At 39.8% G+C, this 12,165-nt stretch overlaps 1 protein-coding gene across 2 annotated transcripts in view; it reads left to right on the top strand.

Annotated features, from left to right (window-relative positions):
* LOC148849121 (subtilisin-like protease SBT3.9) overlaps positions 1–11,915 on the top strand; it is a 28,199-nt gene extending 16,284 nt beyond the window's left edge. Inside the window, exons 6-11 of one of the 2 annotated variants that reach the window (XM_088948102.1) lie at positions 6,673–7,216; positions 9,812–9,909; positions 10,015–10,254; positions 10,674–10,788; positions 10,877–11,093; positions 11,196–11,915. In XM_088948102.1, coding sequence (XP_088804228.1) covers positions 6,673–7,216; positions 9,812–9,909; positions 10,015–10,254; positions 10,674–10,788; positions 10,877–11,093; positions 11,196–11,764 — 1,783 coding nt within the window. In that variant the 3' untranslated portion in view covers positions 11,765–11,915. The remainder of the gene's footprint in view (positions 1–6,672; positions 7,217–9,811; positions 9,910–10,014; positions 10,255–10,673; positions 10,789–10,876; positions 11,094–11,195) is intronic. The other variant, XM_088948103.1, reaches the window with a different exon arrangement.
* Positions 11,916–12,165: the final 250 nt, after the last annotated feature.

Here is a 12,165-nt window from a genome sequence, read left to right as displayed (position 1 = left end):
ATTGGGAGAGGGATAGACTACTGACTTACTTCCCCAAAACACTCCCCCTGAGAAGGATTCTGTGAGAAGAAGTACGTGGATTCAAAAAAGGTGACATCCATGGTAACATATCGGTTCTCAGAGATTGGATCATAGCAGCGGTACCCTTTCTGGTTCTCTGCATATCCAAGGAAGACACACTTCTTTGCCTTGGGATCAAGCTTCGAGCGGTGAGGACCAAGGATGTGTGCAAAGCAGACACACCCAAACACATCGAGAGGAACATGAAACATCTCTCCTTGAGGAAAAATAAGGCTGAATGGTGTGCTGAATCCAAGTATACGAGAAGACACCCTATTAATCAAATATATTGTTGTGAGAACTGCATCACCCCAAAACCGAACTGGAACTGTAGATGTGATCATCATGCTTCTTGCGGTCTCAACAATGTGTCTGTTCTTCCTTTCTGCAACACCATTCTATTGTGGACTGTAGGAGCAGTTGCTCTGATGGACAACACCATATTCTAACAAGTACGAGGCAAGATGTCTTTTAAAATATTCCTTGGCATTGTTAGATCTGAATACCTTTATTCTTGTTTCAAATTGTGTTAGTACCATCTGATGAAATTGCCGCACCAAGGATGGTACTTTATCGCAGGATTTCATCAGGTAAATCCAAGAGTATCAAGAGAAATCATCCACAAAAAGGAGAAAATAGCGATAGCCTCCCATAGAAGGAACATGGTATGGACCCCACACATTCGAATGAATAACATCAAAAGAAGAAGATCTTTTATTACTAGGTTTAAAAGAATGTCTACAATGCTTTCCAAGTTGACAACCTTCACACTCCAAACTTGACAGACTAACAGATTCAAAAAGTTTTGGAAACAAAGAACTCAAAGAAGAAAAAGACAAATGGCCCAAACGATTATGCCAAAGCATAATCTGACTCACAGATCTTGACTCACTATCCTTGCTAACATGATGACTCTAGTGAGGGGGAACATCCAGGAGGTAGATTCCATTCACTTCACGACCACTCCCAATCATCCTCTTTGAATCCAGATCTTGCAAAATACAACGTCCAGGAGAAAAAATTACTGAGCAGTTCAAATTCTTAGTCAAACTACTAACAGATAACAAATTTGTGTTCAATCTGGGAACATGAAGGACAAAGGGTAAACAAATAGAATCATTAATCTTGACAGATCCCTTCCCAGCAATAGGAACATGGGATCCATCAGCAGTGGAGACCCTATCTCTGCCAGAACAAAGCTGGTAAGAGGAAAAAATAGTGGAGCTATGGGTCATGTGCTCTGAGGCTCCAAAATCTATAATCCAAGGAGGTCTCTCCTTACCTGAAGTGGAAACATAATTTGCAGTGACGTGTGAACTACCTGTGTGAGCAAAGGAGGTGGAGTGAGCTCCATTAGTGCCACCTGTACCTTGTCGTCCGCTTGCGGCTGAACTGGAACTAGCTGTATCCCGCTGGTTCAGAAGTAGCTCATACCTCTCAAGTTCGACCCTTACTGCAGCAACTGCAACAGACTCCAAAGCAGTTGTAGTAGGAGGGGCCAGAGTGTCACCGGTAACTGTCATGTGCGCATTTCCCTTCTTATTTCTCAATCTAGTCAGCACAAGATGTGGGTGAAGCTTCTAGCAAGTGTCTCTTGTATGTTTAGGCTTCTTACAGTAGTCACAAACCAAGTCTCTTTTTTCTTCCTTCTTGATTTCACTACCACTTTGTTTAGGTTTCACAGCACTTACCATGACAAATTGATCAGAAATTTGGGTTTTCATCATCACATCCCTCCTGCACTCCTCCCCTGACACAAAAGCATATGCTTGGGAGAGAGTGACACTATCCCTAGAAAGAAGATGCTATTGTGCAATATCATACTCAGGGTTAAGGCCAGCAAGGAATTCAAACACCCTATACTTCTCTAAATGTCTCTGATAGGTAGTTGCATCCTTGGTGGTTTCCCAAGCAAAGGTCTCCAAATGGTCAATCTCCTGCCACAGGGTCTTAAGGGCTAAAAAATTGGCTGCAACAGATCTATCTCCCTACCTTGTAGCAATAATCTGATTTCTCAGTTGATAAGCCCTAGCAATATTCTCCCTTTGTGAATAGGTTTCTGCAACCCCATCCCATATTTCCTTAGCAGTGTTTGCCCATAAAAATTTTTACTTATATGTGGCAACATGGAATTACACAACCAAGTCATCACCATATAATTTTCCTGCACCCACTGGGAGTTGCTAGTTTTGGGTTTCACCTCTTCACCAGCGATATACCCTAATTTCCCACGAGCCCCAATGGCCATTTTTGCAGATTGTGACCATTCCAAGTAGTTTGCACCATCCAACCTAACTGTAGTAATGGTTCCAGCCCTGAAGGGGTCTCCAGCACCCCCTTCCACTGGTCCCATTTCACTCTCGGGCTTATTTTCAACTTTATGGCCCTCCATGCTTCTCAAAAAAGGTAAAGAAAATAACTAAAAATTGCAGCAAGATCAAGCAAGACACCTTTTGGAACCAACAACACTTTCTTGGTGTCCTGGGATTTCTTTCCACAAAAGATTCATTTTCTGTGGGATGGGAGAAGAGAGAGAAAAGACAACCGCCCTCTCTAGAAGCCTCCAAACCACGTGGGACTTGAATCGCCCTTACAAAAAACTCCAAGGAACCCTAAAAAACTAGGGCACCACTTCCTAGGTCAAAATTGAAGAGTCCAGCAAAAACAGGACTCTTCCCCTTTCTCCAGTTTTTCCTGATTTTGATGAGAAACCCTAGACCAGCTACAGGGCACACAGATCCATTAAGAAAATCCAAAAACTGGGCTTACCTGAAAGCTTCGATCAGCCTCTTAAATCACCATGCAGTCGGCCGATCTAGGGCTGCATGAGAAAACAACTTCAAGAACCTTCAACCTGCTCTGATACCAAGTAGAAATCACTATTTGCTGATTCAGTCAAGCTTCTTGTGAGAGAAAGAGGGGGAAGGTGAAGATTTCAGTAGTAGAGAAGGAAGGAGAAGAAGAAAAGAGTAGGAGGTCAACTAGAGTTATGAGAAAGTTAACCCTAGCTGCCAGCCCCTCATTATATTTATATTTAACTTAAAGATGAGATATTACAAGGATGACCTTAGTAGGGCGGCTACTAAAATTGAATAGTCACAACTTTAAAAAATAAAGACTAATGAGCCGAAGGCCCAACAACTTCCTAATTAAATAAAAACAAACGAAAGACAAACCGGGCCACTCAACAAAGGTTAATTCAGAAATGGAGACACTATTCTGTAGAGGAGTACTTCTTAACTCAACAAAGTCTTATTTCAGATCTTTTGGACCGACTACATGCATCCTGTTTTTCCATTCAACTCTATCAAGAGCACCCTATGACAAGCTTGTAACAAACCTTAGGCAGAGGCTGACCTAGAAAACTATTAGAGGTGTAGGCAGTGTACATTAACATGTAGACCTTAATGGGCCCCACATATAGTATAAACTCTAGATGTTCTTTTTTTCAAAATTATTATTATTGTCTGTGTGCGTCCCCCCTCCTCAAATACCTCCCATGGACCCACCTGCCTTTGTTATTGACATTCACAAGGGGTTGGCAGTTTCATGGAAAAACCTTCCTACTGCATCTGGGCTTGGGAATTAGATGTGCAAAAACTGAGAAATACATTTCAGGAAGCACTTATTAGATTAAAAACAGTTTTTTGTGGGATATGCATAAGCCCGAGTAGGAGGTGTCTCTAAAATGTTCACTTTCTGAGCATATTGTATACTTTATTTGAGGTAAGATGGAATGTCCTGTTGGGATAGGTCATGACCAGTCGTGGTGCATAGTCCTTTGAGTTTTTTTTTTTTTTTTTTTATTTGTGTTGGTAGAAGTATGCCTTGAAGGGATGGGAGATCCATCATATGATGGTCGGACCCTGCAGGAAGGTTGGGCGAAATTTCAAAAATTTCTTTTCTCTCATCTAGGAATTGCATTCCCTAATTTAGAAAGCTACATTTTCAAGGTTCGCTCTTGAATCCAAAACCGGATCAGATCTGAAACCAAAAGGGAGGAGGGGGATATACTTGATACGAAGTAGCAGTAACTCTCAATGAAGGTGTTCACACCCAAGGAGAAGACCAAAAATCTGCTTCCACTGAAGATGACATAGTGTGTGATGGAGCATGATCCGCAAGAGGGCTCTTTAGCAAGAACCATGATTCTTCAGCAAGAATCGAACAGGGGCTGGTGAGTACGACTTCAGATTGTTTCTTCAACCAAGAAATAATATCAAGAACCTTTCTTGATCAATTGCACAAGTGGAGATCGAACTAGGTAGGGATAGCAAGAATAGGAGAGAATTCTGCAGATTGTTGTGTGTTAAAACTAAGGAATTCGCCCCCTATTTATAGTCTTCTTTGGATCAGCCTCCTAATCTAATTAGGAGAGAGTCTCTTAATCCAAATCTGATATATGGATCTGGACTCTTGAATGGATAAGACTTATCTTATCCTTCAGCTAATCCTTATCAGATTATAAATCATATCTTGCCCCTTTTAATTAACTAAATTAAGCTCAGTTCGAATTAGGCTTTAGGCCCATTAAGCTTATGTGCTCACTTACTCCTTAACCTGCTGCCCAATTGGCTCTCTTTGTATGGCATGAGACCCTTACATCGATCTACACATCAGCCACATGGGTTCAGCCCAGCCTTTGTTACAAGGCCTGGCTGAATTCACTATAGGGACAGTGAACCCCTGAGTCTATCACTATGGGCTTTTAATGGGTCCAACATTTACATAAATGGTTCTTGGATCCAGCCACCTTATGAAAACCCAAGAACTGTGGGCAGATGCAAGATTAGCCCATCAGGTATTACCCTCAATGGTCTTACACTTAACCTCTCAGCCCATAATGATCAAATAGTGCGCAACAAGAGAGGACCTCTCCCTTAGCTGCAAGGTACAGTGCTGCAGTCTCTACTCACATGGATCTCGAGAATTAAAACATTTTGCAAACATTTTGAAACCATAATATATATATATATATATATATATATATATATATATATATATATATTATATTGCAAAACAAATTTGAACGTTTGAAATCAACTGCCGGATTTCCATAAGAGAGAGTGCATTACCCGATCATTCACTTTGTCCGATAAAGGGGATGATCTTGTCACTATGATCACCCACTGAGATGAATTCTCGGACTATCCTAACATACCCAGGTTTTGACCCCCTCTAAGGATTTCACTGATTGGCATATCAAAGACAACCCAATCCGACACCTAGTGCAGTACCATAATCGAGTCTAGGGGTCAGGTGTAACATTCTAGTTTTTCCCATCTATTTCCAAGGTCTAGGGCAATACTGGAATTTGGTCCGATTCAGGGTTTCAAGAAAACCCACACTGCATGTACCTCAGGTCTGACCCTAGTAGTTGAGACAAGCCACCCCAACCAATTTGGTGGCACATCAGTGTCAACCTTGACAGGATAAATCTCCCCAGATTTATCCAACAGCTGTGAAGATTATAAACTAAAACGAGTCTCATAAGTGTCCAATTTAAGGGTATTACACAAAAACATACTACAATGACATGAATCAATTATGTATTTTATTCATTTACAATAAATGTCAAAAGATACATCAATCTGATTGGAGCTAAGGGCATAACTGTCTAACATGCCCCTCACATGCTCATGTAATTAGGATTTAAATAATTATCATCTTTCAACTTTCAAATGGCAGTAGGATTATTACTATGTTCTTGGCCTGTTTGATTGTTTATCAGCTGGTTTATCAGAAAATCAGTAATTATAACTGACCCCTGAATTATTATGATAGGTTTTTTACTGACAAACTTGTACTCAAAGTATGTGCCTATGCTGACATACATATAGACTGAAGAACATAATGGTAAGAGTAATAATTTCTAGATAAGCATATTGATAAAAAAAATAATTTCTAGATAAGCAAGGATTATGTGCTGACAGAGGAATAGATTGAAATGCTTAGTTTTCCCCAATTTCTTGTGCAATTGTGCAAGAAGAATGCTGCTCAGAGACCTTTTCCCTTACAAATATGGACTTGTTGGCATATCTGGTGCTTTGGAATGATTTCATTCTGACAAGATGATTGTTGATTGCTATCTTTTACTCTATATGATCTGGAAAAGCACTAACTTCTGATTGACATACTTAATATAAATTTCATTCAAAAGAATAAGTATCCTTGTTTGACGAGGTAATTGATTCAGCCTGATCTTGTGGAATAAGTAAGTGGTTGTGGTGACTTTCTAACAACCATTTGAACAGTAATATTAGTATTTCCTGGGAAAGTTACTAGTACTAGATTGGGTGTCATTCTCCATTGTTAGAGACTGTGAAACCCAATTTGAAATGCAAATATGGGTTGAGTAGTTTCCTGAATTTTCCTCATTTCTTCTTCATTTATTTATCTTAACTTGTAAGAATATGGATGTTCTGAAAGTTTTTCAAACAACTGCGTAAAGTGTGATCAAACTGGGAGGTTAATAGTCGATAAGTTTCTCAAAATATTCTATTAATTTTCAAGTGCTAGAAATTACTGTTTGAAGGAAAGGAATCATCTGTTGAAACTTAGTTTGGCATTTGAAGTCTTTATTGATCACAGGTATTAGGCCTCTTTATGCAGGAAAATTATTGGTGCTCGTTGGTATATCAAAGGATATGAAGCTGAATTTGGGAAGCTGAATACAAGTGGTAGTATTGAGTTTTTGTCTCCTCGGGATGCAGTGGGACATGGTACCCACACCTCATCTACTGCAGCAGGGGCTCTGGTGGGAAATGCAAGCTTTATGGGTCTGGCTCAAGGGCTGGCAAGGGGAGGTGCTTCAGCTGCTCGGTTAGCTATATACAAAGTATGCTGGTCTACTGGTGGCTGCAGCTCAGCTGACCTTCTTGCTGCTTTTGATGATGCAATTTTTGATGGAGTGGATGTGCTTTCTGTGTCTCTAGGCTCAGCACCACCACTTTCTCCATACATTGAGGATACTTTGGCCATTGGTTCCTTCCATGCAGTTGCTAAAGGGATTCCTGTAGTTTGCTCTGGGGGGAATTCTGGTCCTTACTCTCAGACAGTCATAAATACTGCTCCCTGGATTATAACTGTTGCAGCAAGTACAATTGATCGAGCTTTTCCTACAGCAATTACCCTAGGGAACAACCAAACCATTGTGGTCTGTTAGCATTTTCTTTTTAATTCCAGATACCTGCTCTTACTGCACATAGAATTATAGATATGACCATGTATTCTCATTCATTGCAATGCTTGTCCAGAGCCTTCTGACCAATTGATCTTGTAATCAAATTCTGTTTTGCCTTGAGTGAGAATACATGGTCATATCTAAGCCTTGTCCCAACTATGGTCAGTTACATGAATCCTGCTTTGCCATTCCATTCTGTTCAGTGTCATATCCATTGTTAAATTATGGGCGTTTGAATCTTTTGTTTTTTTGATGAATGAGTAAAAATGTTATTAATCAAGAGGCTAGGGAATTATAAGCAACCCAAGGGGAGGCATGAGATGCGACCTCTCCTTTAAGATTGAACACAGCTTCTAAAACTAGACTAGAACATAAATTACAAAGTAGTCCAATATAAAGAATCCCGAGAAGCACCTTGTTTTGCAAGTGAATCAGCCAAAGCATTTGCCCATCTGCCAACCCATTTAGCTCTAACTTTCATATTACTTGTTAGCTATTTAACCTTTTTGACTAGGTCTCTATAGCCCCAAATGACGGAATCTGAGTTCAAGAGCCACCCAACAACCACCTTAGAATCACCTTCAATTAGTAAATTGTCCACCCCAAGCTGATTTGCAATCTGGATCCCTTATACAACAGCTAGTACCTCAGACCTTGTAGAGTCTCCAATTCCCAATGGGCCTGCAAATAGGGAGATGATGTTGCTATCCTTATTTCTCAAAAACTCTCCTATACCTGAATGTCCTAGATTACCTTGGCTACTCCCATTGAAGTTAAGCTTAAGGATACACTCAGGAGGAGGTGTCCATTGTACCAAAATGTTATTCCTAGAAGTATTAGCCACTGCTAACCAACTCCTCCACAGATCATCAAAGGAGTAGCTGTCAAAGAGGCTTAAACTTTTCAGCCAATAAATTTCTCGTCAAAATACACTTCTTAACTTCAGAAATACTTCATTCCTTTCCTAGGAAGATTTTGGCATTCCTTTCTTCCCAAACAGTCCACAGAAGAATTGCTTTGATACATTTCCACATAATTCTCCATCTCTTAGTAAAAAAGATAGCATTAAGTGGTAACAGTCCTCATTCTGAGCTTTACAAAGAATGCACCAATTAGGCGATAAACACAAAGGTCTCTTCTTTTGCAAGTTTTCCAAATTATTAATCTTATCATAGTAAACTTCCTAGCAGAAAACAACAATTTAGGGGGAATAGGACTAGCCTAGACTAGACTTCTTTAACTAAGAACACCTAAGGAACAGAGTAAGAAGAGAGGGTTTTGAAGAAAGAAGCACAATGTATCTTTCAGAATAGGGGTCCAAATCCTTTTGTCAAGCTTGAGAGGATCCAAATAGATAGACTTAAGTGAAAATGATAACTCAGAAACACAAGCAGATTTACCATCCCTCAACCCTCTATGAAAACCAAAGAGAGGAAAGATGTTGTCTCTTTTTTATATAGGAAAAGGGATAAAGAGAGGGAAAGAGGTCTTTGAGAGGTTGGTTGCCCACCCAAACATCTTCCCAAAAAATAATAATATATCTAGAGAAAACATCATACCGTACCAACCTGAGTAACTGGGCGAGGATAGAGCGTATTGTCTTCCAAGGTGTTGTAAGCAGATTTACTATCCCTCAACCCCTTATGAAAACCAAAGAGAGGAAAGAGCTTGTCTCTTTTTTATAAAGGAAAAGGGAGTAAAAGAGAGGGAAAGAGGTCTTTGAGAGGTTGGTTGCCCACCCAAACATCTTCCCAAAAAAGAATAGTATTTCTAGAGCAAACATCATACCGTACCAACCTGAGGAACTGGGGGAGGATAGAGCGTATTGTCTTCCAACGTGTTGTAAGAGTAGCCTATTAAGATACTCCGACATGCCAACCATTTTTACGAACAACCATGAATGCTAGCCACCACCTCGTGCCATAATTTCTCTCTCCAATGGTCATCTCCATAACCACTTCCCTAGTAGAGCTTCATTTTTTATGAGCTAGGTTCCTTAACCCCAAGCCCCCTTCTTCCTTTCTTCGACTGACTACCTCCCACCTAATCAAGTGATCCTTTCTTGCTTCCCCCGGCTCCCACAAAAAATCCCTCATCACCCTTTTGAACTTCTTAGCCTCTCTAGGGGGAATTCTAAAGACTGATAGAAAATAAATTGGAAGGTTGGCAAGTGTGGCATTAATCAAAGTCACTCTACCCCCTAATGAGATGTAATTCTTTTTCGAAGCCACCAATCTTTTTTCAAAATTTCCCACAATTGGATTCCATAATTGACACTCCTTAGGGTTAGCACCTAGGAGAAGACCCAAATAGGTCAAAGGCCAAGAAGAAATGAAACAATCTAAACAATCTACAGTAGACTCTACCTCCCGAGTTCTATTCATGTGGAAACTTATGCTTTAGGACTGTATTCTGCCAACATTTTATTGACTTGGTTTAATAGTTGAATGCACTCACTTGAACATGTATTGTTAAGACACTTCCCTATTTCAGTTTCGTTTATTCAAATGTTTAGTTTTAAGGCTTCATGGTGTCATCTGGAACTCAGAAATCTATTTCCTCATACAGGGCCAAGCTCTTCTTACAGAGAAGCATGTGAATAAGTTCTATCCCATAGTTTATGGAGAAAGTATTGCTTCCAATGATTCTGATGAAGATAAAGCAAGGTAGAACACATTTTGCAGTATTTTACTTTTTTCCTTTTTTGTCTTTTTTTTTTTATAATTCAAAGCATATGTTCTTCCCTATGAATTTTCCTTCCACCCCTACAGGAGTTGTGATGTGGGATCTCTGAATGCGACACTAGCAAGAGGAAAGGTGGTTCTCTGTTTCCAATCTCAGTCACAGAGGTTAGCCTTTGTTGCCACAAGAACAGTAACAAAAGTTAAGGGTGTTGGTGTCATCTTTGCTCAACTTCCAAAGAAGGATGTTGCTTCTACACCAGGTGTTCCATGCGTCCACGTTGACTTTACAATAGGAACACGTGTGCTGGAATACATCAGAAGCACCAGGTGATTCCTAACAGGACAAGTTCTTTGCACTGTAATTGCACAAAATGTTGATTTTCTGCCACTTCGTTTCCCACCCAACCTTCACCTCAAGTTTTATTTCCAACCCAAAAACTCCCTTGCTCTCAAGGAAAACTGCCATCCCCAAATTCTCCCAGTATCCCATGCCTAACAGATGGTTCCCTTCTTGCTACACAAATTTACAAGGGCATTTCAAATGTGTCACCTGCATGGTTTCTATGTTTGATATTGGCATATTTGAAAACAGATAACCTTTGAATGCTTAAATTTGAGTACAGTTCTCTGTTTTTTTCCCTATATCTGCCTTATATCACCCCTTACTTGTGGGCTACTAGGCTAATAAAATAGGTTTATCTTAGTTGAATACCAACTTTTGATGCCTTGGTAATTTTATGCTACAGAAATCCAGTAGTCAGATTTAGCCTTACAAAGACATCTCTTGGGAGACAAATTTCCCCAGAAGTGGCATTCTTCTCTTCTAGAGGACCGAGTTCTCTCTCTCCTTCAGTGTTGAAGGTGCTGCATCTTCTTTATCTTATCCTGTTCTTATTGATGATTTTTTTTTTTTTTTTTAACTTAGCATCTGATCTGATGTGTTCTACAGCCTGATATAGCTGCACCTGGAGTTAATATCTTAGCTTCATGGTCACCTGCTTCTCCATCATCCAGTGTACATCAACACAAAGTACCTCCACTTAAATTCAAAATTGAATCAGGAACCTCCATGTCTTGTCCTCATATATCTGCTATTGTGGCTCTTCTTAAATCAATGCATCCCAACTGGAGCCCTGCAGCAATAAAATCTGCATTAGTCACAACAGGTATAAACAGAAAGTTATTGGTTTTTCACTTGATGTTTTGTAAGTAGTTGTAATGAGATTTAGTAATTGATGGACCTTCTTTCTTTGTGTCTCTCTTACTAGCCTCTACAAAAGATGAATATGGCCAAAGTATTGTAGCTGAGGGATCTCCACATAAGCAGGCTGACCCATTTGAATATGGGGGTGGTCATGTCGACCCTAACAAATCTGCAGATCCTGGTCTTATATATGATATGGGAATTACAGATCATGTACGCTTCCTTTGTTTAATGGGATACAATGACTCTGATGTCAGTTTAATGACAAAGCATCCTACTGTATGCTATGAAACATCCAAGTCACTAGCAGACCTCAATCTACCTTCCATCTCCATTCCTGAGCTGAAGAAAAGTTTGACAGTGTCAAGAACTGTAACCAATGTGGGTCCAGTTAATTCTGTTTACTCTGTTCGTGTTAAGTCACCCCCAGGTGTGATCGTGCAAGTTGAGCCACCAGTTTTATCATTCAATTCTACAGCTAAAAAGCTAACATTCAAGGTAATTTTCCATTCCCAACTCAGAGTGCAAGGCAGATATTCCTTTGGATATCTCTCGTGGGAAGATGGCGGCCATGTAGTAAGGATACCATTGATAGTTAGAGCTGTTATAGATGATTTTTATGCAGATACATGAACAGATGCTAAAGGCTGTATCAGTTTACCTTGATCAATGCTGCATTGCATTATTATGCATGCCCTTACTAAACCATGGGCATGTATTTGAACATAGAAAAATAGTTGGAAAGAAGACTTTAATCTCAAAGTATTTCTATGAGGATTATGTACTCTTATCTTCTGAAGCATGAATGCGTTTTGGGTGTCTAATACACACTAGAGAGATCTAAGGGGCGTCTAAGAACTAAAAGTTAAAGAAGTGGTTAGCAAATGATCAACTTAAGAATTTTCTGAAGAACGATTTAAAGCTCTCAAAACTTGGAAGAAAGGAACGGGAATTATGCATACGGCTATGTTTGGTTTGAAGGAAAAGGTAGGGAAAGGACAAGGATCAAAATTTTGATATGATATGATATATAT

Source organism: Nelumbo lutea, chromosome 6, assembly GCF_056320005.1.
Source record: "Nelumbo lutea isolate HS-2025 chromosome 6, American lotus-T2T, whole genome shotgun sequence".
NCBI classification, from domain to species: domain Eukaryota; kingdom Viridiplantae; phylum Streptophyta; class Magnoliopsida; order Proteales; family Nelumbonaceae; genus Nelumbo; species Nelumbo lutea.
Note: the sequence above shows the minus strand (reverse complement) of the source record. Positions and strands in the feature narration are given on the sequence as shown.